The 25,400-nt window shown below is 50.5% G+C and overlaps 1 protein-coding gene across 8 annotated transcripts in view; it reads right to left on the bottom strand.

The window, feature by feature from the left end:
- The window catches only part of ABLIM3 (actin binding LIM protein family member 3), a 104,913-nt gene that overhangs the window by 3,857 nt on the left and 75,656 nt on the right, over nt 1–25,400 (bottom strand). The window contains exons 10-23 of one of the 8 annotated variants that reach the window (XM_058280752.2): nt 23,941–24,012; nt 19,710–19,865; nt 18,078–18,107; nt 17,509–17,638; nt 16,736–16,834; nt 15,289–15,336; nt 12,919–13,053; nt 11,381–11,445; nt 9,509–9,656; nt 6,788–6,817; nt 6,147–6,205; nt 4,386–4,446; nt 3,623–3,630; nt 3,025–3,105 (exon numbers count right to left, since the gene is read on the bottom strand). In XM_058280752.2, the coding sequence (XP_058136735.1) occupies nt 3,025–3,105; nt 3,623–3,630; nt 4,386–4,446; nt 6,147–6,205; nt 6,788–6,817; nt 9,509–9,656; nt 11,381–11,445; nt 12,919–13,053; nt 15,289–15,336; nt 16,736–16,834; nt 17,509–17,638; nt 18,078–18,107; nt 19,710–19,865; nt 23,941–24,012 (1,122 nt within the window). Of the gene's footprint in view, nt 1–3,024; nt 3,631–4,385; nt 4,447–6,146; nt 6,206–6,787; nt 6,818–9,508; nt 9,657–11,380; nt 11,446–12,918; nt 13,054–15,288; nt 15,340–16,735; nt 16,835–17,508; nt 17,639–18,077; nt 18,108–19,709; nt 19,866–23,940; nt 24,013–25,400 lie in introns of those variants that run through there. The other 7 variants (XM_058280709.2, XM_058280717.2, XM_058280720.2 and 4 more) reach the window with 7 other exon arrangements.

The raw sequence follows: 25,400 nt of genomic DNA, 5'->3' as shown, positions 1-25,400 counted from the left end.
TAGACCCTGTAAGTCCCTGCCAGTCCAGATGGTGCCACTCCTCATGCTATCGACTTGTCCATATTTGTTTTACTTTCACTTAAGTGAGTGATAAAAAATAATTTGAATATGAGGAAACTCTCTTCTCTGACTCTTTCATAGTAAAGGCTGAGGGAAACTATAATTTAGTCTTGTTCTTTCCTTTTTCATTGAGAGAGCTGGTGGTTACGACTGATTCTTTAGCTGGTTTTCTCTAGCGTGTTCAAAAGTCATTTTTACAACGCTTGATATAAGAAAATGGTGGGCTCAGCCTCAAGCAAAGCATCCACAGGCAGGACACACTGAAAGGAGACAAAGCCTTCTCTTTGCTCCCTCTTCAAAGGCCAGCTCCAGCCTCCTTTCTCCTCAGCTTCTCAGAGCACCTAAGGCCGGTCCTCCCCATTTGACACATCACCAGCTTAAGAGCATGACGGTTAAGGGCAGGGTTTTAGAGCCAGGCAGACCGGGGCATGTGACCCTGGACAGGTTTCTTCACCTCCTTGGGCCTCTTCTGGAACCTGCGAGTACCCTGGTACCTACCTCACAGCTACCACGAGGGTGAATGAGAGGCCAAGTGCTCAGTGTGGCAGCCACCATGCAGAAAGCACTCAACTGCTGGGCACGCTCCTGCCCACAATGATTTTAGCATGTGTTGGTTGCAAAGCATGATCTGGCCTCATTTCCTCTGACCTCATCTCCTCCATTCTCCCTGAGCTCACCTGACCCCAGCCACACTCACCTCTTGCCGTCCTCAAGCATGTGGACTCTCTCGGCATCAGAGCCATTCCCTCTGCCCCAGTGTTCTTTCTCCATACGTAAACTTGGCTAACTCCTCACCTACTTTGCCCAAATGTCACCTTTTCCATAAGACCTTCTCTGATCACCCTATATAAAGTTGCAAGTTGCCCCTGCCCCTGTGACACAGTCCCCTCCAACTCTGCTCTTCTTCCTTAACACTTATTACCTTATAACATATTGTATTGATTATTTATTATTTGTGTTGTCTAGTGTCTGTCACTTCATGCAAGAATGCAAACTAGAGGGCAGGGGTCTTTGTTTCATTCACTGATATATTCCAAGCACCGAGACCAGTTCCTGGCACATCTAATAGGCTTTCAATAAAGATCTGTTGTACGAATCAATGTCTATACTCCGAGCTCCTTGAGGACAGGGTCAGCGTCTTCCTTCCTTGGTCTCCAACTGAACTAGTGCAGGGAGCTGGGGCAGGATCTCTAGCCTACTGGCCTGAGCGCTTGCTATGTATTAGAATCACCTGGGGAGCATTAACAAAATGCCTGGACCCCTCCTCCAGATCATGACTTGATTGGTTTAGGGTGGGGCCCTGTCTTGGTAGTTTTTTTTAAAGGTCCCTGGGTGATTCTGATGCTCAGGGTAGGTGGAGCTTCCCTGGCCTGAGCTTCTGGGTGTGCAGGAGGATGCAGGAGAGCATGAAGGACCTATCAGATTGCTGAACATTAGCATCCCTCAAAGTAGAGCAGCTGTGGGAGCTGTCCCCTTCAGCACCGGCAGATCCTGATTACCAGACAGAGAAAGGAGGCACTTGTAAATGCACCGGCAGATCCTGATTACCAGACAGAGAAAGGAGGCACTTGTAAATGCGGGGAGAATCATCGGCTTCCTTGGGTTGTTAAGCCAGCATGCTAGTGCTGGAAGAACTGACAGAGCTCCCCAGCCCACATACACTCCCACATTTCACCGCAACCCTCAACCCTGGGTGAATTCTTCAGCAGTCACGTCAAGGGTGGTTAATATGCTCTTCCCAAGGGGCGCCAAGCCTCCTCTCTGAGAGGCCTCCATTCAATTCCATGGACATCCCTGACCCCTCTCCCAATCCAGGCCCTGGGGCTGTAGAAGACAGATGATCCTTGCCTTTAAGAAACTCAGAGTCTGGGGAGGAAATGGATAAGTGGATGATCTGCTACAAGGAGAATGCAAGGTGCTTGATGCGCACCTTGGACACAGAGCTGTGGGAAGCCAGAGGAAGAGGCAAGTGGCCCATCCTGGGGAAGGGGTTGGGGAGGCTTTGGGCTGCCAGGATCACTCAAGAGAAGTTGAAGAGATGGGAAGGGCAATCTAGGAAGAGGGAGAGTTGGGGAGAGGCTCTGGGTGTAAAGAGCAGAGTGTGCTCATGGATCAGAGGTGACCAGGGGCTGCAAGTCAACTGAGCTGCTCGGCTGTCCTGACACTATGCTCAGGCCCACCTCTGGGCCTCTGTTTCTGCCAGTGCCCTGCTTGTGCTGCTCTCCTGACTTCTCCATCCACCCAAGCCCTGCTTATCTTCAAGGGCCAGCCAACTCCTTCTTCCTGGAAACCTGTGTCAACCACACCAAGCCCTAGGGGTCTTCTCTGAATAATGGCAATCTAACATTTATTGAAAACCTAATCTGTGTCATACTCTGTGCTTGGTCTCATTTAATTCTCTTGAGAACCCTATGAGGGAGGCACTACAATCACCCTCACTTTATAGAGGAGAAAATGGAGCTTTAAAGAGATTGTCACTTGGCCAAAGCTACCTGCCTAGTGATGGCAGAGTCAGGGTTTGAACTGAGAGATTCTGGCTTGAGTCTTACACTTGTATCTTCTGTCTACTGCTGCCTTCCCATCCTACCTGGATATGAGCATTAGTTTTCTGTACAGTGCAGCATAAAACTAGCATGTTTTGTTTTATCAACTAGACTGCAGACTCCTTGAGGGCAGGCACTAACTCCAGCTCTCCTACTATGTCTGCAGAAGCATCAGGAGGGGACACACTATAGCTATGCTCCACAGATGCAAATTGAATCAAAAAGGAGGTAGCATGGAACAGCTTGGAAGAGTCTTGGGCTAAGGAAACCTGGGTTCAAGTCTCTCCTTTTCCAGTAAGTGGTGTAACCTTAAAGCCATTCATTTCCTCATTCCCCCACCTCTAGCCCAAGCTGGGTTAGGCCAGGGAACCTTTGAAATCCCTTCAAACCCAAAAATGTCAGCTCGATTTTCTACACTCACCTCTAAACGTGTACGGTCCACATCCTTGGGAAGTCGGTTTCTTCCTCTTGTGGTCACCAGCAGCAGCTCATAAGGGTAGATCTAAGGAGAAAGGAGGGGGTTGTTTCCAGCGTGGGGGGGATGATGGGCATGTCCTTTCCACCATATTTAATTCTTGGTCTCCTTTCTCTACCCAGAAAGGGCAGAGGTTAAAGTCTGGAGGAACTGCTGGGCTGCCATCCTTGGGATTGCCTAGCAGCCTCGAGGGCCTTTGCCCAAAAGGAAGGCCCCTGAGATTCCCCCACTACTGCTAGGGATAAGCCTGTGGTGCTTGGCATTAGTGTGGGCAGGAGGCTTTGGAATGTTAATGTCTACTATTTGGTGATTATAAGCTTCCAGAGAGTCTTTGGGCCCAGAACTGTCTGATTTCAGTAGGCAAGCACACGCTTCAGGAACAGTGGACCAAGGAGGGAAGGAAAAAGTTAGTCTTGAAAGGAGGCTTGGGATTCTTTATCTGTGTCCCCTGCCCTGCATAGACAGTGTCATCCTCCTCCTGCTGGTCCCCGGTGTAGCTGCTCTCAGGGTCCCGGAGACTCCCAGGTCTACAGATGCCCTTTACCTTGTACTCTGTAGAGAGAAAAGAGACACACACACAATGGAAACCGTCCATCAGTCTTTGCTTTCATCACTCCACTGGCCTTTGTTTTAGCCCCTCAGGAAGTCCAATCTCCATCCCTCCCATCACAGGACCTGCCAGGGACCCTGTCCTTGCTTCATTCACCCCGGAGGATAATCACAGCTGGTGTGAGTGCAATGAGAGCTGGAGTTAGTGCTGATCTGGGGATATGGGTTTTAGAAAAAACAATGACTTTTGAGATATCTAGAAGAGAGATAAGAAGAATCTGAGATGGTGGAGCACACAGCGAGGCCCTCCGTCTTCTGGGAGGACTCCTCCAGGGGCACTGATGCTGGCTGGAAGGCAGGTGCCTCCTGCCCGAGCCTGGCTGCGACAGCTGGTGGAAAAGGCGCGAGAACACTGCTGGCAGAGAGTGGGAAGCTCATGGAAATTTTACTGGGAACAATGTGCATTTGGCTCTGGCAGGAAAACCTAGACAGCAGTCCTGGGAGAACAGCATTCTGTGAAGGCTCTGGGAACCCAGAGGGGAACAGACGGCCCAGGCGGGGACTTGAGAGGATGAGGGAAGGAGAAAGGGGAGGGGAGGGCATGTGAAAGGGCGTGGGAACTGGGCTTTGCACCGAGCCAGGTGTGGGGACAGCCTTAGCTGTGGAAGGTCAGGGGGGAGTGATAGGCAGGGCACCCCGAAGTCCCTGGGACGCCCAGGACGGCTGCCTCTTGGCGGTCCCCGGGGGCCCGCACTCACCTCGCATGCCCCAGTTGACGGCATTCATGCTGTCGTAGTGGAAGAGGTCTGCGCTCGGGGTCTGCAGGAAGACAGCCGGGGCTGACCTGTCGGGAGCTCCCCGCCGCCTCCCCACAGGACTCACCCGCCTCCCGGAGTCAGACCCAGGCCCCTCAGAAGCCTCAGCCTCAAGATGGGTAACGTCACTATTCATCATCTCCCTAATGCCCAGCAGAGTGCCCGGCACAGAGCAAGCACTCTCCAGGTACTCAGTTATTCGGTAAATTTCATCTCATGCTTTCTTTCATTTTTCAAATGCCACTTTTTCTGTGATGCCTACCTTGATCATCCTATTTAAAATTGCAAGTTGCCCCCTCCTGGGGCTTCCAAACCCCTTATCGAGCTCAACTTTCTATTTTTTTTCATGACATGTATTACCTTCTAACTCTTATATCATTTGATTTATTTTTAATTTATTACTTTCTGTTTCCCCCAACCAGGCTATAAACTCCAAGAGGCAAGGAGACTTGTCTGTTTTGGTCACTGACAGTCCCAGCACCTAGAACAGCACCTGGCATATATGATGGCTTTCAGTAAGTATCTGTTAATGAATGAATGTCTAGACGCTGAGTGCGTCGAGGTAGTGGTATACTAGTCACTGCTCTTCAGTTTACTCTGATCCCTTTTATGTGCTTTACCCTAAAATACTCTCCTAAGGGGTCTCTCCTTCATGTGAGAGCCAGAGGGATCCTGTTAAAAATCCCTGTTGGACCACATAGCACACCCTCTCAGACCCCCAGTCCTCAGCCAGGGTGCAAGGCCCAGGGATGCCCTCCCTGGCTTCATTTCCTCCCATTCTCCCCCTCCCTCGTTCCACGCTGGCCACACTGGCTCAGGGCCCCTGCGCCTCCCTCCATCTGGATAACTCTTGCAGGCCTTGGCATGGCGAGGTCTCTCGTCTCATCCAGGCCCCCCTGACCTCCTTTATCCCCTTGCCTTGTCTTCCATCCTCGCACTTATGACCACCTGACATCGTATCACACATTCATGCGTTTGTCTGTTTCCCTAATTAGACTTGTAAGCACCTTGGGAGCAGTGGCTTTATTCATCGCAGTATCCCTAGCACCTAGAAGAGAACCTGGCACTTAGTAGGGGTGCTTAGGAAATAAACATCTACCTTAACACCCCTGCTCTTCCCTTCACTCACTTGTCCAGTAGCATAGCCACTCGGCTTGCTAACAGGATACAGTTTTATTCCCTTTTAGCCCTTGAAACGATCCACTGCTCCCATGAAGGTTTTAAGTCACAGGTTGTCAAAGAGCTCAGAAGACTACGTGTGATGCTAAAGGCAAGTGGAACAGGGCAATCAGATGTGGGCTGTGGAGTCAGGTGGTGGCCTGGGTTCAATCCTGGCTCTACCATTAACTGGGTGTCAGAGTTTGGGCAAGGCACCTCACCACTTTGCACTTCTATTTCTTCATCCACAAACAGAGTTAGTAATCACAACTACGTCCCAGGGTTGTGATGTTAAATGAGGGTCTGGCACATAGTAACTGCTCAAATAAGTGTTAGTTATTCCCCAGCCCCATTCATGGGGGCCACGTTTACACAGGGGTTGAGAGAGAATAGAGCAAGTCATTGCCATTGGATTATTTTGCTTAATGCACCCCTACCCTCAAGGCCTCTGTCCAGCTTTCACCCATGAAGAAATACCAGAACAATGCACAAACACTGGAATTATTAACTTCTGGGGGGCCATGTCCCCAGCACAGCTTCTCTTACCCTGTGCAGCCCATTTCTTCTGTAGGCAGGCAGGGAGGCAGATTTGGAGATGAGGGGATCTGAAAAGAAGGAGCCGGAGCAATCATCAGGAGCCCCAAGCCAAGGGTCCCTCTCCCTGAGGTCACCTGGCTGCAAATAGCCATTATTACTCCCCATCCCAATGGTGAAGGTGATCAGAAACCACCAGCTTCTCTGCCTGCTCTCCAGACTAGAATCTTGACCATCTTAGGGGCATGTAACCCCTGTAGAATCCCAGGCCTATGTGAGGCACCACTCACACACTCTTCTGGCCTTGACCTGCACACACCTGTCCTCCCATTAGGGACCCTGGAGTCCTGGCTACAGGGTGGCTCTGAGCAAAGGCTCTGGAACTGAGTTAAGCTCAGAATTCAGGCAGGCAGGCTTTTCAGTGGGTGGAAGGGGTTCCTCTTTCTCAATCTGGGACCTAATGGGCATGGCGATCCTACTTCCAGAACCAAACACTGGGGCCCACCACCTGACAAGCACAGTCGGATGGACTGTCTGAAAACAGGACTGGGCGGGGCATGCATGTCATTTGGCCACCGCAGCTATGAGGGTGTTGTAGCAGACTCAGCCCTCACTGGACACCATGAGTTGAAGATAGGATGGGCAGAACATACCACTGTCAGCCAGGTAGTGGGACCGAGGGGCTGCAACAGAGAAAAGGCAGAAATCAGTGTTCTTGGGGACAGACCGACATGATGGAGGACAGATGGCTCCTGTACCGGGGCACCGTGGGGGTGGGGTACGAGGGCTCCTTTGGGATCTCCTTTCTCACTAGTCAGTTTCCAGTTGTTGCACCTGTACCCTGAGCACCTGGTGCAGCACCTGGCACATAACAAGGGTGCTGGGATATTTGCTGCATCTGCGCCATTGAATGGAGGTGAATTTTGAGTGGTGCTGGTATAATGCACAGAGCCCAGGGCCAGAGATTGAAAACAGTGCCCCTCAGCAGTCATACAGGGTAACAGGCTTGTGGATTCATCTGCTCTGCCATTTGGAGACAATCTAACTTTACAGAAGCCACTTAACACTTTGGTTTCCTCATCTGTAAGACAGGTACTGACAGTATCTCTTTTATAAGATTATTGTAAAGAATATACTACCTAACACAGTAAAATACTTTGCAAAGTGCCTGACACATACAAACATACAAAACACACAATAACATTGGTTTGTCACCATTACCACCATCCTTGTCAATCTCACGTAGAGTCAAGGGGCAGTATGGAGAAAGGGGAAAAGCTTGTAGTATTGGAGTCACCTGACTTGGGTCTGATCCTGGCTCACTCGCTCACTGGCTTTCTGATCTTGGGCAAGAGGCTTAACCTCAGTTCTTTGACCTATAAAGTGGGTGATAAAAATCCCTCCACTTTGGGGGACCAGGGGTGATGATGCATTTGCAAATGGCTGGCATGCAGGGTTGTAAAAAATGGAAGCTTTATTATCCATGAATGGCCTTCCCTTCCTTGAATCCACAGGCCACGATTCTCTCAGACACCTTCATGGGTTTGCTGTCATGGCCCCTGTGTTCTCCACTGCTAAGGATTTTCAGTTGTCCCACAGCACTCTCACCTCTCCCCCCTGCAGGAGCAGGCTGGGCAGAGCATCAGGACAGGAGCCGGGAACCCCTGCCTTCTCGACCCTTCCTCTGTGATTCTCGGGTTTCTATGTTTCTGAAAGAGGTCTGCGCAGATTATTTGCAACTCCAGGTCTAATGGGCTAATGACCTTAGCTTAAAGAATTGAGAGTTGATCACAGGGGATCGAGTAAACCATGCCTGGTCACTGGAGTGGAAGGATACAGATTTTAATTTTTCTTTTCTCTCTCTCTTACTATCATCTAACTTGCTAAACTTTCTACAATAAACATGTATGAGTTTTGTTAAAACAAACAAACACCCACTACAGTTTTTGTTTTCTTCCAAGTACTGATCAGAGATGGAGTTTCCTGGCAGGATTGAATTTCACAAGGATAAGAGAGAAGGCAGAGCATGTATGTGTGTAGGAAGAGAAAAGGGCTTAAAATGAGAGCTTCTCAGGACAAAATGTTTGAACCTCTTCCTGCCAACAAGCCTCTGCTGGTATACCTTCAGTGATGGGAGGTTCACTACCTCAGGAGGCAGCTCCTTGCATCTTTGAGCCATTCAGATTATTAGAAGATGCTTTTCCTTACATTGAACCTGATTGACCATTTTGGCTTTAGATTCTCCAAAGAAGCAGGAATGACTGCACAGGGCAGAGCACGGGCTTATTGGGTATCCTGTACGGTCCCTCGCCAAGACCCAATGTCTGTGTTCCAGACCTGGCTGAGAATCCCAGAGGGGACACCAGAGGTGGAGGAGAGTGGGAGGGTTTGGGGCTAACACTCAAGGCTAGGCTCTCCTTGTTCCTTTGTTAGCCGAAGGGATGGAGTTTGGGGCCAGCTTCTCTCTCTCTCTCTGATTCCTCCTGGCTAGCACTTCCGCCTTTTATGATCTTAGGCTGTAACATAAGTAACAGTGCAATATAGGCTATGGGTTTTTCTGAGAATCAGAGAAGACTTCCCAGAGTTGGTAGCATTTGCTCTGAGATGGTTCTGTTTGTTTATTCTTTTTTAAAACCATATTTATAGTCTGTCTTGTCCTTCTAGAAAAGGGGTTGGCAAATTTTTTTCTGTAAAGGGCCAATTGCAAATATTTTAGGCTTTGAGGGTCAGTCTCTGATCCAACTACTCAACCCTGCAGTGCAGCATGAAAGCAGCCAAGGACAATACATAAATGAATGGGTGTAGCTGTGTTCCTAAAAACTCTCTATACAAAAACAGGCGGTGAACCAGACGGCTCACAGGCTATAGTGTGTCAACTCTGCTCTAGGACGTCGGCCCCCTGAGAGCAAGAGCTTTGTCCAGCTTGCTCACCCCTGTATTCTCAGCGTGAAGAATCCTGCCTTGCACTAGAAGGTCCTCATAAGCCTCCCCTTTCCTTCCCTTCTCTTTTCTTTTCTTAATGAAAGAAGAACAGGTTCTGGAATCAGATTGACCTGGGTTGAAAACTGAGCTCCATCACTTATAAAGAGCATGCTCCTGGGCAAGTTCCCCAATCCTTCTGTGCCTTAGTCCCATCTGTAAAACGTGGGGAGGATGGTGGCACCCCTGCCCGGGGCTGCTGTGAGGAGGGAGGGAGAGATGCACGGACTGTGCTTCACAAGGTGCCTGGTTCAAAGCAAACCCCCAGCAGCTGTCAGCCGTGGGGTCAAGGCTCTTTTCAGACCAGGTGGGAGCGGCTAGAGGGGTTCGGACTCCTTGAGGGAGTGGGGAGGAAAGCGGCCCCCCACCCCCCCAGCCTCCGGGGCAGCGCTTACAGCCATTGAGGGACATCTCATAGCCGGCTGTGTGCAAGGCCTCCCGGCTGCTGGTGGAGCTCCGGGGCGGGGTCCAGGGATCTGCGTAGGAGCTAGACCGTGCCTTCATCTCCTCCTTCAGGATCAGCCGGCCGATTCCGCTCTGGAGCTGGGGGGTGGGGGTGGTGGTGACAAGCAGCAAGATGAAGTTCGCAGGAAGCACACAACGCTGCTGCGTTGGAACAGGCTCGGGGAAGGCTGGACCGCCTGACCCCTGTGGTAATCACCTGCCATTCTCGTCCTCCCCGCATCCCTCCCTCCCTCCCTACAGCATCGTTTTTCCTTTGGGACTTCACTTCTCTCCCATATATCGTCCTGGTGTCTGGGTGGGGCGCTGGCAGTGGGCACAAGGAGTGGGCCTGGACGGTGACAGGAGCACACTGCCTTGGCCACAGCGAGGGGTCTCTGGAGGGGCAGAGGGCTCTTGCTGGACAATGGGAGTCCTTCCTGCAGCCCTTGTGGGAGTTGCTGGCACCCATCTATTTTTTTTTTAATTAAAAAAAATTGTGATAAAATTCACATAATACAAAATTAACCATTTTAAAATGAACGATTCTGTAGGCATTTGGTATATTCACAATGTCATGCAACCACCACTTCTATCTAGTCCCCAAATATCTTCACACCCTGAAAGGAAACTCTGTACCCATTGAGCAATTGCTCCTCCTTCCCCACACCCCTCCAGCCCTGGCAACCACCCATCTACATTCTCTCTCTATAGATTTACCTATTCTGATTCTAGATAGTTCACATATATGAAATCGTACAATAGGTGACCTTTTGTGCCTGGCACTTTTCACTCCATACAATGTTTTTGAAGTTCATCCACATTGTTGCATGTATCAGTACTTTATGCCCCCTTTTTAAAAAAGATTTATTTTTCTCCCCTTCTTCCTCCCCCTCCCATTGTCGGCTCTCTGTGTCCATTCGCTGTGTGTTCTTCTCTGTCCACTGGTGTTCTTGTCAGTGGCACCGGGAATCTGTGTCTCTTTTTGTTGCATCATCTTGCTGCCTCAGCTCTCCATGTGTGAGGCACCACTCGAGGGCAGGCTGTGCTTTTTTTGCGTGGGGTGGCTCTCCTTGTAGGGCACACTCCTTGTGTGTGGGGCCCCCCTACGTGGGGGACACCCCTGCATGGCACAGCACTCCTTGCGTGCATCAGCACCACTCGTGGGCCAGCTCACCACTCGGATCAGGAAGGCCTGGGTTTGAACCTTGGACCTTCTATATGGTAGGTGGGTGCTCTATCCATTGAGCCAAATCCGCTTCCCACCTTATGTCTTCTTATCACTGAATAATAGTGCATTTTTGTTTATCCATTCATCAGTGTTTTGATGGACACTGGGCTGTTTCTGCCTTTTGGTTATTGTGAATAGTGCTGCTGCGAACATGTGTTTACAAGTATTTGAGAACCAGTTTCTAATTTGTGTACATACCTGAAGGCAGAGTTGCTGGGTCATGTGTTAATTCCATACTTAATTTTTGAGGAACTACCAAACCCTTTTCCACAGAGGCCGAGTCATTTTACATTCCCACCAGCAATGCACGAGGGGGGCAACATGAAGAGAATCTGCCTGAGTGCGAAGCCAACGCACAGCAAAGCTAGCCCAGGAGGAGGGCGATTTCCCTGTGACATTTTTGCTGTTGCCGTTGAGTAGCTGGATCTAGTCGTATCTGAAGCTAATCCTATCCTTTGACTTTTTAGTTATGCAACACTGTGCATTTCTTTTTTCTTTCTTAAGCCAGTTTGAATTGGGTTTCTCCTAGTTATAAATGAAAAATCCTCAAAAATACAGCCTCTAAGTATCTCATTCAGTGGTGTGACCTGCTCACCTTGTGCATGCTACGGTCAAAATCCTCCTCCTCTCCTCCAGATGAGAACCTTCTGGCTCGGGGCACTGACAAAAGACAGATAGGATCAGCTCCAGCACCCATCCCCCAGCCAGCCTGCCCTGGGGAGAGGGCAGAGACGGGCAGGAGAACTCAGGGTTGAGCTTGGGGCTCTAAAGCAGATAGGCTGTGATGCAGCACATGGGCACTCTGGCAAACTGTCCCTCCCCAGCGGGCAGCCTGGTATCGGCAGGTCCAGCATCCCTCCTCATTCTCCATCTGTGCAGGGCAGGTGAAGCTGACTGCCTGAACAGAGCAATAATTCCCAGTGTTGGGACTTTTCCTGCAATGGGCTAGAGAGAGAAGTTCCCTTTCTGCCAAGTGTTGGATGTAAGCTGGATATTGCCATGATGAGGACCGAGCCTGCCTGAGAAGGAAGCCACCCCAGGAGAAAGCAGTCCACCTCCTGATGATATCTGCTCACCTCTTGGATCCAGCTGCACCACAAGTCAAAATACTCCCAAACCTTTAATTTAGTTGAGCCAGAAAACTTCTGTCTTGGCTCAGTCCACTTAGAGTTGGTTGCTTTTTTCCCAGTTGTGATTAACATAGGAGAGAGTGGTATCTCCTGCCAATGCAACTCTGAGCATTTATCTCTCATGACTACTGATCACTGCCCACCTTGGATTATAGTTGTGTTTGTGTCTTATTTCCTTCTCTAAATGGAGAACTGTATGAGGGTAAAGAAGGAGTCATCACTGTAGCCTCCATGAAGATTTGCTCTGGATGGACATTTCATTAGTAAAGGTATGTGCTAAATCAGACTGGATCTTGAAGGCAATCCCTTCCCATATTGTCTGATCAGGTGGGGTGGTGCCCTGGGGAGCCACTAAGACCCTGTGCCAGGATGTCTTTGAGAGCCTTTCATCTCCCTCATCCTCTCTTTGCCATCCTCCAAACCATTTTCTACCCTTCAGCCCAAGTATTCTCTCAAAAGCACAGATCTGATTGTCACCACTTGCACTGGATTCCTCCTGCTTAGGATAAAGACCCAGCAAATCCTTACCTCAACCTATGGAGCCTCACTGGCTCTGACACCTCACTCCCCACCCGCTTTCTCCCTTGCTAAGCTCTAGTTCTAGTTTACAGCTTTTCCTCCCCTCTAATGGAACCTGTCTTCCCATCTTAGGTTTTTGTTTCCATATTCTCTTTGCTGGCTCAGCTCCTCTTCACCCTCCTATGGCAGCTGCTGTATTTGAGAAGCTTTCGTCACCCCTGGGCTGGAGTGCTTGCCCCTGCCACCAGCTCTCCTACCTCCTACATGTCACCACCCCCTCACTGTTGGAACCTATGTCTCCTTTACAAGGGCATGGATTGGTCTGTTTTGCTCCCCAGTGTGCCCCTTGGCCCCATGGTGAGATCTCAGTCTATGATTGTGGAACAGTACATGAATGATCATGTGAAGCAGTGGAAGATGGTCCTGAACCCCCTGTGTTCCTGGCACAGATTGGGGGGCTCTGGCTCCTTGTGGGGCATCCTACCTTTGGGCGATCCATGGTAGGTCCAGTATTCAGACTCCGTAGCATAGTAGGGATCTGGTGAGTAGGCTGGACTATACTTGGATGCCTGGCTGATGTCTTCACTTGTTTTGCTTTTGGCTGTTGTGGACAAATCACCTGCAAAGGACCCAAGGAGAGAGCCTCAGGAAGGCAGAGCATCCTGGCTGGGCCTGCACCTCTTTTCCTCTGCTTCTGCCATGCCCCAGCCCAGGGGAGTGAGGCTATGTCAAGGTTAGGAGGCTCTGGTGGGATGGTCTGGGACGTGGAGTGTCAGAGGTGGAAAGGCACTGGAGCCAGCCCCTCATTTTACAGGTGGGAATCTGAACCCCAGAGAAGAGAGAGATCCTTCTGAAGACCCCACAGCAAGTTAGCACCTAATTGGACCAGATGCCAGCTTGGGGCTCCTTCCACCACTTTCCACAGGTGCTCGGCTGCAGCCCTATGCAGTAAGATGGGAGAGACCCCAGGTGAGGTCTCTGCCCTTACCTTCCTAACCTGCTAGAAGCCTGCCTTGGGGATTCGAACCACATCTCAGTGAGGAATTGCCAGGCAGGGCAACCATAATTGTTGAATTAGGTCAGGTTTCTTCTTACATTGAAATGCCATCACTTGGTTTGGGGACGACTGAGTGGCCCGAAGGAAGGACATTGGGCAGGGAGTCAGCAAAGCTGGGCTTTGGTCCCAGCTCTGCCACATAACCCAGTTGTAACACGGGGTCAGTCTCATCCCTTTCTGCCTCAGTTTCCTCATTGTAAAGTGTCTGAATTGTTCTGTGGGCTCATGTCTCATTTAACTTCCACCTTCCACCTGAAGTGCATGACATGGGGGTGACCATCAAACTCATGAGAGGCACAAAGACAGTGACATTAGAGCAGCCCAAAGATTGGGCAGACAGGGCAGAGAGAGAGCCTGGGGACATAAGCATGGCCCCACTCCCATTTCTCAGGAGAGGAGCTATGGGGACAAGCTCCATGCTCCAGGCAGCTAGAGCAGCAGAACATCCTCGGGGAGCGGGGGTGGGGCCTCAGCCAACGCCAGGCTGTGCACCCACCCCCAGAGCATTTGCTTCCAAAGCTTGCAAATTCTCCTCTTTGACATGGACCCTGGGCATCCCCTCCCTTTCCCAGCCATTGCCATTTGGCCCTTTTATACCACCTCTTATACACAAATCTGCCTCCTCCCTAGATTCCTCCCAGGTCTCCTTTGGTGCTGCGCCTCAGAGCCCACCTGGGAAATCCCATGCAGTCCTGAGAAGTTTGGGACCTGAGTATCTTTTCTGGATATGAAGTCATCTACCTCTGTCGGGGCTGGAGCCTTTCCGTGGCCATTTGGGGGAACGTGGTGTGTCCTTCAGACTCGCCCTCCAGCCCCAGGCCACACCCCCACGCCAGGGATGCTTGTGTCAATGGCAGGGTCTTAAGTACTGAGAGCCACTCTCCAGCCTTGCCCCGTTCCCTCCACCTGCTTAGCTCAGATCCCTGGTATAGAGCTGGCCCTGCCTGTCCCCTTGCTAATTCTGTGCTCTCCTCTCGGTTAACCACTTACCAATGAGGGCGATGCAGGGAGGCAGCTGCTCCTCTGCATCCTCAAAGGAAGGGAGGTGCTTATTCAACGGGGGCTCAGCTAGTGCTCTTTGGAAGCATGGGCAGGAGGCCTCAGTGAGGAATGACACGATGGTTCTCATACTGAGTGCAGGTAAGAATCATGGATGTGGCTGGTTACGTCCAGATTCTTGGGCTGCATCCTCTGTATTTCTAAGTAAGACTGGGGCCAGGGAGGGGGCAGGGCATCTGCCTTTTTAAGAAGCCTTCGGGTGGAGGTGTTCCGTCGCCCATTCTCTAAGAGATACTGACTGCGTGAACGAGGGCACCCTCAGCGACCTGCTGCTCCTTTCTGTCTGCAGCACCTCTCCAAGCCTCCACCCACTCTCAGGAGACTGGCTGAGAACAGCTTGACACTCCCAAGGTGGCTGGGCACTGGGATCACCCGGAAAAACTGCTACGGCTATAAAATTCTGATTCAGTAAGGCTGGATGACTCCCAGGGGATGCTAACGGAAAACCAAGTTGGAGTGTCAAGGTAGTGGGGTATGTGCATTTTGCAAGGATTGCTCTGACCTTGGAATTTAGGATACCAGACAGCAGGTGAGGGGGATGGGGGGGGAAGGAAAGGATGAGGGGACACAAGCTCTTCTTTGCTTCTTGGAAATGGCACCGCCTTCCTCCCCAGAGTCACTCTGGGTGACTGAGCTGCAGCCTTGTGTAGTGTCCTTCCTGGTGACCGTGCCAGTCACCGGGTTCCTTGAACCTGCCCCTCCCTTGCCGGGCCCAGCCCTATCTGCCTCCAGCCATACCATGCCGCTTGTAGATGGGGGGCTTCCGGTAGATGTTACTTTCTCCAGCTGCTGGACAGGCCAGGAAGGGACAGAGGGGAGGAGAGAGACAAGGAGAGAAGGAGACAGCCACTGGTCAGTTGATCTCAAAGGAGAGAGATGGCCAGCAGCTTTTTCCAAGGGTCCACCGTCCTTCCCCTGGTGGACTTCCTCCTCCAAAGTTGACCTTCCAACCTCATCCCAACAGGTTCCAAGTCAGGGAGGGGGAGAGGGATGGAGGCTTCAAATGGTGCGAGGAAGGGCCCTGGGGCTGGGGTGGTGGGCATGCAGGCACAGGGTGGGGTGCAGGCCCAGCAGGACCCCATGCAGGGGGCGTGTCCACTGCGTCCGCCCAGCAGGCAGGCCTCATTCCATGGCAAAGGCCCCAGGGTGCCATAGCCCAGTTTTGGCATCATCTCCTTCCCCCTCCCTCAAAGACAGGATGGGACCCTCCTGGGGCAGTTGAGAGAGGTGTGGATGGCACAGCAGGACAAGCGCCTGGGGACATGTGGGTAGGGAGGGAAAACTTGAGCTCACAGTTAGGAGAGTAGAGTCCAGGCCTGGCTCTGCTGTACCTCATGGTGTGCCCTTGTCCAAAATTGCACCCACAAGGTAATGAAGCCCCTGCCTTCCTCTCATCTTCCCTCCCTCTTCCTCAGGCTCACTCCCTCCAGCCACGCTGGTCTGCTGCCAGTTCTAGTGTCTCAGGGCCTCTGTGCTTGCTGTTCCCTCTGCTGTTCCCTGTGATCTTCATGAGGCTGGCTCCATCTCATCTTTTGGCTTCCACGTCACCTCCTCGAGAAGCCCCTCCTGATCATCTCACCTAATATGGCTTCCCAGCCCAGTTGCTCTCATGCTACCCTGCTGTGTTATGTTTACAGCACCTCTTATTACCTGAAATTAACCTACTTATTTGTTTACTCATGTATTGCTTTTCTCCCCCCATTAGGACATAAACACCATGAAAGCGGGGACTGGGCTGGTTTGAGGACAGCTGCAACCTCGGGGCCCAGGCTGGCTGAACAGACTGGACAGCAGAGGCTCAGGGAAGCTAAGAAGCCAGCCTGAGATCATACAGCTTGTAAGCTTCAGAATCGGGGTTCAGTCCCAAGACTTCCGATGCAAACGCCCATGGCCTTGACCAGCCCGTGTTACCCCCTTGGACATCGGAGGCACTGCTCCCTGGCTCCAGTGTCTTCTCTTTCCTGGGCTGATTCTCTAAAGTCCCAGCTCAGCCCCTTGCCATTCTATCCAGTGGGTGGACGAAAGCCTGTGGGTGTGTTGGGGCCGGAGGGCAGGGTTGGTGCAGGTGACTGGTTAGGGAGGGTCCCCGGGAACTGGCTTCTCCTTGGCCCTGAAGCATCAGGCTCTGGGCCTGGGACCCCGTGGAGCATGCACCCATGCTGGGAGTTCAGCTGGCAGCGCCTACCTGGGATGTGAAAGTGCTTGGGAGCCTGGTAAGAGGTCGGAGTGGAGGACCTCACATCTAACTGGCTATGGTATGGAGAGCTCCGGCCACTCTCGGGCCCTGGAGCAGGCAGGCAGTGGTCCCCGAGAGAACAGAGGCACAGAGAAAACAGGCATTAACGCGGCAGTTTCAAGGAAGCAGTGAGGTGATGGCAGCAAGATGATGGGGAGGGGGCCGGGGGCGGCCCGGCGTGCTTAGGCCCCCGGGTGGGAAGAAGCGTGTGCTCTCATGCGCCGTGCCTGAGAAACGGGCCTGACCCTGTTTCCGGGCTTGACCTTGATGTCAGGATCAACTCCACCAGGCTGCAGGAAGGCGTCTCCTCCCCTCTTAGCTCCCCACCCCTCCCCACCCAGGCCCATCCCTTAATTGCTCCTTTCCTCTATTCAAGCATCTGCTTCACCCTTAACCTCAGGGGAACTGTCTGGGCCCTGGGGTGAAGGCCAGGGCACCCCCTGTTTCTGGCCTCCTGCTTCTACCCCCTGGATGTGGCAGGTCACATATGAGGACCCCCTCTCCTGGCAGCTCCCCACCCACCTTCGTGCTGCTTCTCAGCCCCACGTACACCAGCCTTCCCTGCTCGGGGTGGGGGGTGCATCTGCAGGGACTCATGGGGGCCCACCCAGCCAGGGGCCTCAGGAGCCCAGCTGTGACAGAGATCTTGGGGGGCCCAGGGCACCAAACCACTGCTCCCTTCCTGGCTCTTCCTCTCCCTTTGGGGTGTTCCCCTTCCTCACCAGAGCGGTAGTAGTGGTGAGGTGAGCGGGAGAAGGTGGGGGACAGGCCCTGCCGGCTGTAGGTGGGGGAGTCGATGTACCCCGGGCTGGAGGCCCGTCTCTGCCGGAGGTCCAGGTTCTCGTAGATGTCCTGGGGGAAGAAGTGGGGCCGTGAGCAGGGCAGGCAGGTGGGGCAGGGACATGGAGTCGGGGATTCTAGGGGTTGAGGCGTGGTGAGTCCAGAGATCCTCACATGCCCGAGGAGGGCAGCAGAGCATTTTCAGGGTTTCATCCATCACGCACAGGCCCCTGATGGAGCTCCTGATGGCACTGCGGCCAGAGAGCAGAGGAGCATCACGGAGGTCATCTCCGGAAAGAAAGGGCACATGAGGGTCTCCTCTACCATTTCCATCCTTTATGCTCTGCCACCTCCTCCAGGTCATGCTCCAAAGTCTCTCAGTCTGCCCTGGTTGGGGAGAGCACCTTGGGCAAGGGCTCAGGCCCCTTGCAGGGCTGGGAAGGGAGGAAATCATGGGTCAACATAGAAGGACATCATTATATAAAAGAGCCCCCCAAATCAACTTAATTACCTGGGAGTAGGGAGATAATGTTCCCAGCGACTTAGAAGTGAAGAGATGGAAGGCATCCATGGAGAGAGCACAAAGAAGAGCGAGGAGGGCGAAAGGAAGGGACAGAAGCTCGTTATATAGTTCACCAAAGAGAGGCCCTGCCGCTGCCCGGGTCTTGGCATCCCTCCAGCAAACAGCCTTGCTTAGAATTCCAGAATATCAGAACTGCTAGTAGGAAACCAAGGCCCTCTCCAGGAGGAACTAGCCTGGACTTGACTTGGACCTCACTTTCTCCACTGTGAGCTCAGAGCTATTTTCATGACCCTGTCCTGCCTCTGTACCAAGGAGCAGGGGACCCAAATGCAGGGGCCAACAAGGGCCAGGCTGGAGCTGTCACCAAGGAGGTGAGCTGGCAGTGCCGCAAGCTGGCATGCGAATGTCCTGCCAAAGGGGCAATGCCAGGCTGGAACACCTGCCCGCTGTTAGCACCACTCCTTTGTTTTCCAAGAGAAGAAACACAGATTCTTAGGTGAAATCTCCCAATGTTTCAATGTTGGCAACTAACACGTATTTTATTTTTATTTTAAAGATTTATTTTTATTTCTCCACCCCCCCCCCCCAGTTGTCTGCTCTCTGTGTCCATTCTAACACGTATTTTTAAAAGAAACTTTGTGAGGAAAATAAAGCAAATCTAGTGACTGGCTGGCCCTGTGAGTCCTAGTTTGCTACCTCTGGCTTCAGAAAAGTCCAGTTTCTACCAACCACATGGTCTTTCCTGGTCCATTTCTAGGGCTATAACCAAGAGAGAACCCAGCAATGGGCTCTAAAGCTTCTTTTGACTTCACTGGACTCACACATGGCAGGATGGCTACTCCCCAAACCAAACTGAACCCCGATCCCTTTAGGTAGGAAAGGGTTTTGGCCAAGGTCACAAAGCTAATTAGTGATAGAACTGGGCCTCTGACTTACCAGACCAGGGCCCCTTCTGTTCCAAACTGTCTCAGCTCAGGGGCCCTGGCATGGGGTTAGAGAGCCCCTGGGATACAGATGGCCAGGTCATCCAGTGTCATGGGCACCCTGCCTTCTCCACAGATACCTTCTCTTGCCTAGTAACTACTTATTTATTTCAAAAGCCATCTGATGCTGAATCTTTATGAAAAGTTTGGCACATAGGGGCTTAAGGCCAGGAGCAAACACCAGAAAAAGTGCCTAACCAGGGATTATAAACTTCAGTGCCCATAACACCTGGCAAAGGATGTAAATGAGAGTGATGGGCTGGGTATAAAAGATTTCTCCCCCATAAGTAAAACAACTCAAGTGATAAATGGTCACAGGCTCTCAGCTTCAATGTTGGGAGTCAGTGGGGCAGGGGGTGGCTGGAGAGAACTTGAGTGCCCATGTCCTGTCCATAGGGGGTGCCGCTACCAATCTCCAGATGGTGGAAATACTGGTTCAGTGTTGCCAGTTCTCAATCTTTCAAGAAAAGCCAGAAAGCCAGGTGTTTGAATGAAATTTCTTGATTTTTAAATGCTGGCTATAAATGCCAATTTACAAGAGTCCAGGGACCAACATTGAGGAGCCTAAATTATTTGTGGTAGACTGGGCCATAGATCCCAGTGGGACCTCCCCTCAGAGAGGGGCAAGACTTGATACCTCTCCATAGCCACATCTCTCCAGCATCTCGTCGGACGTGTATCTGGAGTGAGACTCGTAGGAAATGAGGTCGGGGCGTTGTACCTCGTAGATGGACTTAACCTTGGGGAGAGCTGCCAGGTCTTTGTAATTAAGGATCTCATTATCCACTTTAGCCTAGGGAAGAGGGAGAGGGACAGGAAAGAAGTAGAAAGACAAGAGGGAAAGGAAAGGAGGAAACAAAAACAAGATATAGGAAGAATAAACATCTCAGTTCCCATGAAATCTGAAAATTAGTATCAGAAAATCACAGAATGTTAGAGTAAGAAAGGTCTTTGAGGCCATCCATTCTAACAGGGCTAATATTTATTGAGCATGTACTATGTGTGGGACACTGCACATATACAAATTTTCTCCTTTAACTGTCATTGCCTCTGTGAGTTAAGTGACAATATTATTCCTGTTTTCCATAGGAGGAAACTGAGGCTCGAAAGGTTCAAGTTGCCCCACTTAGCTAGTATGTTTGAATGCAGTCTGAACCACAGAGTCTAGAGATGAATTGCATTCTAATCCCACACAGTGAGGGCATCTCCAGTCATAGCATCCTTGAAGAAAATGATAAAGATAGTAAAGACAGAAATAATCATGAAAGGAAAGCACTTGAGAACATTTGGTGAATGCTTATTAAAAGCTGGGCACTACCCTAAGTCCCTTGAATGGAAGAACTCAGTTAACTCACACAACTCATAACTCCAATAGTAGGTACTAGTATTACCCTTGTTTTTGAGTAAGAAAACAAGGCACAGAAGAATCAGTGAACTTGCTCAAGGTCACAGCTAAATGGCAGAACCAGAACGTGAACCCAGGCTGTCTAACCTGAGGGCCGGTCCTCTCCACTGGCCTCTCCAGGCGTCCTGTGCTGGGGAGGTTACTGTCTTACACCGGAGGGGGCTGTACAGGGCTCCCTACGTGGAACTGAACGGAGCCTCTAACTACTGCTGGACTTTGTCCCTAGGACGCATGCATCGAGAGCCAGCTTCCTCTAGCACATGAAAGCCCACTTCTCATAGCTCTTGAAGACATGTCCTTTTCCATGTCCATGTCCTCCAGGGACCCAGTGTCTGCTATGGTCAACCAGGATCTGTGCCCCCTGTAACTAGGATGGCTCGCAGGGTCCTGAGTGAGGTAAATTAAGACAGAGAACTCAAATAGAGAATCCGAGGAGAACGTATTGTCCCCATAACATTCTCCTATTGCTCTGGGGGCAGGTGAAGTGTCAGGGCCAAGACTGCCTTAGAGAGTGGCTTTCATAAATACCCTATACACTTCTATGTTTTAATCACTTCCAAGGCCCTTCCACGATTGTTTCCCCATCCCAACCCATTGCTCTGGGGCACCGTGCTGTTTGTTGTCCACTGCCCATATCCACCTTCCATCTTTCCTTGCCCTGAGCTGTGCCCGGAGACCTCACGACCTGCAGCCTCAGGCCCTCTTGCGTTCTGGTTTTCCTGTTGGCACCAGCAGGGATGGAGGGCGAGCAGAGAGAGAGGCTGGTATATTCGTTCAGCCTGGAGGTGGCTGTTTCCCTACAGCCACAGCTTCTGTCCAGTGGCTGCTTTTCCGCAGCTGCAGCTCTTGCCAGCTCTGGCCACACTGCTCCCCTCCCTTGCCCCTTGAGGCATAGGGGGTCTTCACAGCTCCCTGCTGCTGCAGTCCTGGGGGCCTCCCTCTCTCTGTGGTCCCCTTGTCCCCTGCTCACACCTCCTTAACCGGCCCGTTCGTGAAACCCTCCTCAGTGAAGTCCTTTGAAGTCTGCCATCTGATTTCTGACAGAGGCTGCTGGTCCAGACACCCACATCAATTCTGGGGTGTATGGGTGAAGGGAACATTATCAGGACAGTGTACTTGCCAATAACTTCTGCCTTTTGTCCTAGAATGTTAGCTCTTGACCTTGAGAGCTCTTGGCATCTTACAGACCCCAAGTTTGAACTATATTATTCATCTTGACATTTTACTCCAAACCTCAAAAACACTCCATTTATATTCCTTCCTATAGCCCTGTTTAAAGGGCTATAAATGATTCTGGAGGTGGAAAGATTGAACAGGCATTCCAACTTAATTAACCAGGAAGAAAAGAAGAAAACACTTGGTGCTGGTCCAAGTCAAACCACCTGAAGATGATTCTAGCAATCAGCGGGGCGGGGAGCAGTTTGAAAGTTTTCTGACCCCTCCAAGTTCTCTGATAATTCCATTCTAATATCAAATCTTCATGCCTCTGAAAAGAAAACCAATTTGCTAGCTTTCTGCCTGTTATTGCATGCTACAGAAGTGGTTGGGTGGGGTTTTCACCGATTTGGAATCCATCTTTGGGATGGTCTGGTTTAAAACACGGTCCTATGGTCAGTGAGACCCGGAGCAGCTGCGAGTGAGGCATGGTAAGAGGGGAGGGTGGGGCAGTGTGGCAGGGGAGGCATGTGCCTGTGCTAGGATGTGGGGAGCAACTGGCATTGATGGGTAAGCCCCAGCCGGAGGGCACAAGGGCAGGTATTCCCAATTGCTGCTGCTCATCTGCAGTGGAGCTGCTTCTCCCACAGGCAGCTCTGAGTGGCTCCCTCTGGGACTCAGTGAACATCACCAGGGACTTATTTATTTCACGGAGGTTAGCAAGGCTGCTCAGCACGTGGGGGAGCCCAGCTAGTGATTAATGGAATTATACGGTAGCAGCTTCCTGAGTTCTCACGTCCTGGTAACCCTCCTCTGGAAACATGCTCACATTTGTCAATAACCTTCTCACAGGGCAGGCCCTGAAACTAAACCCAGTAATCCTGCCATGGCCCGGCTGCATTCACAGGGCTGGGGGGACTATCATCTCTCTCGTTCTGGACAGGAGTCCTCAATTAGTGCACCCTGTGATCAGAGTAGCTTGTCTTTTGTGGCAGCTGCGTGGCATATTGACCCATATTGAGGCTGTAGTTAATGATAGCTCTTATGTCTTTTTCTCATTTGAACCGAGGAAGAAAGGAAAGGAAATAGGGCCAGTGTGGGCAGTGTTCAGGGATCGAAGCTGAAACAGGATGTGGATTTGGAGCAAGGTAATGATCTAGCAGCGGTGGTCAGGGCCCGCCCAGGCCTGGCTGGTTTGGGGTCTGTAGCTAGAGCTTCTTATTAGGAGTGGGCTTCCTGCAATAGATCATTTCTGCTACAATTTTAGTCTTGGCTCCTTCAACTACTAGAAGTCTGGAACCACCCAGAGTTGATCGGACTGAAGTTTGCTTACTGTCGGTAGTCCTCCCTGCCTCTCAGTCTTCCCTGGATTGGTCTCCCATGGCCTTCTTGAGCTTAATTCTGTTTATCCTCAGGGCTGAGTTTAAATGTTTCTTCCTTGGGGCTGCCCTCTCCTGGCTGGCCCTGGATGGTCAGGCTCCTCTGTTAAAAATCTCAGATCACCCTGTGCTTTTTCCTCCTAGCACTTAACTGCCATTGATTACCAGTCTGTGGTTCAGAACCATTTCCCCAGTGCTGAGCACAGCACTTAGCCCAGAGTAGATGCTCAGCATGTATTTGTTGAATGGATGAATGGATGAATGAATGAACTCTATATTCCCAGGAACTCTGAGGTCATCTAATTCAACCCTTGTTCTTTCTGCCACATGCCTGGCAAATGATAAGCCTTTGAATGCCTCTGGATTAACAGAATTATACTATAGCAGCTCTGTGAATTCTCGGGACCCATGCAGCTGGCCTACTCCGTCCCTGGACTACCCACGTGATTAGAAAGCCCTTCTTTATGTTTGCAAATCCCTCACGGCAGTGCTTCCACATTCCTCCTTTTTTCTGCCTCTTTATCCTTCACGCCTCTATCTCTACATCGATATTCCACCCAATACCCACTTCCCTCTCATCCCACATTTTCATCTTGCCCTGTCTCAGTTAAGTAAAGGGAAAGGAGACACCTTGTACTGGCGTCTGAACTTGACTGGGACTCTGGCTGTCGTTGTACTTTCTTGCTCATGCTCCCACTGAACAGTCAAATTATCCTGAAACTCTGGGTTTACTAGTCTGTGGGCTCCACGAGGGTGGTCCTCAGCAGCCTGGACAGGGCTGTAGCCTCAGGATTCAGCACAGAGCCCGGCGTGTGGCAGCCACATACGAAATAGCGGTTGTCTTTGGCTTTTCCCATGCCCCAAAAAACTCTCTACTACCAGGCCTGCAGATAAGGAAGGCCCTTTGGTGGCTGGAAAGTGATACGTACGCAGATGACTCTGTTGGGCGACCCGATGCTGGATCCGGGGGGTGAGATGGAAGTCTCCGACGTGCGCCTGTGCTGTGGGGAGAGACGTAGGCAGAAGGTGTGAGAAGCTGGACCCTGGGTTGGTGGTGAGAAGACGGTACAAGAGGCGACTCTTTCTTCAGGGCACACTAACGATATCCTCCAATGCTCTCTGGCTACTTCTGTACTTTCCCTGTGTTTTCTACCTTTTTAATCAATGCCTGAGTGAGAATGAAATTCAAAATGCACAGGACTTTAGACTATTGGACAAATACGGATTTATTTTCTATTTGCAGCTGGTCATTTAAATATGAAATCACCAAACTTCTCATTTTGGGCTATCCTAGCCATTAATGTATTTGCTCTAAGTGAATAACATTGGTTAGAACTCATTCCTTAGCAGTTGTTGATTCAACATGTAAAAGTAATTTAAACTTTATGTAATTGCACAACATACTCTTTATAGCGTATTCACTGCAAATTGACATCAACCTAAATGATAAACTTAAGAAATCTCTCTGAAAAATGGCAAGGATGGAGTAACAGTTCCCAAATAGGAAAACACGATGACAATCTTAGTGCATCTAAGAGAGTGGCAGCATTGTGTGGTTAAAAGATATACCAATTGGTAGTCAAAGGCCAGTAGTGAGTGATGTGATTTTAGGGAGCTTGGTTTCCTAACCTGCAAAATGAAGGGGCTAAATTCTCTTCCATATCTCTCAAGCTATAACATAGAGTTCTCAGTAGGGCTAGAAGAGTGTTTCCCAACCTATGGCTAGTGGTGGCTCAGGGAAATGATTTTCCTGGTACTTCAATAACACTGAGTCATAGAGTAAGAGAATAAATCCTCTTGATTAGATGGAGGAAGAAGTCTCAATTTAGTACTAACACATCTTCAACAACTGTTAACCATAGCAAATTTCCCCCTTTTAAGAATGAGGATACAGGTAATATTACATGACTAAAAGGTAAAAATTATTTAATTTTCATTGAATTTATTTTATGGCTACCTTCTGTTTATAGCAAGTGACACTGGTTTTCCACTTGGTGATATAAATTCTTTTTTAAAATAAGTTTACTTAACTAAAACTAGTGAGTTAATTTGAAGAAAAATATTAAGTATATAATGATACAGGTGGTCCACAGATATGGGAAAAAGCAACAGAAGTACAGAGGATAAATGAAGTTGGGAAACCTGCCAAAGGGAAGAAGGAAGGTAAGAAAGAAAAGGACAATTAGGCCATATTTAACTGGGAAAGGCTTGAAAGAAAAGGGGGAAAAAATTCAAGGCTCAAAATATATGATCCATCAATGGACCAGATCTTTCACAAAACTTAAATGAATGAAGTGGGAAAGCAAAGGAAATGTTTTACTAGCTGGTCAGAAGTTGTGCGCATAGGTTTTCAGTTGAGGAGACTCCAGCAGGTAGAGATACCTTGGAG

Source organism: Dasypus novemcinctus, chromosome 2, assembly GCF_030445035.2.
Source record: "Dasypus novemcinctus isolate mDasNov1 chromosome 2, mDasNov1.1.hap2, whole genome shotgun sequence".
In the NCBI taxonomy this organism is placed as follows: domain Eukaryota; kingdom Metazoa; phylum Chordata; class Mammalia; order Cingulata; family Dasypodidae; genus Dasypus; species Dasypus novemcinctus.
Note: the sequence above shows the minus strand (reverse complement) of the source record. Positions and strands in the feature narration are given on the sequence as shown.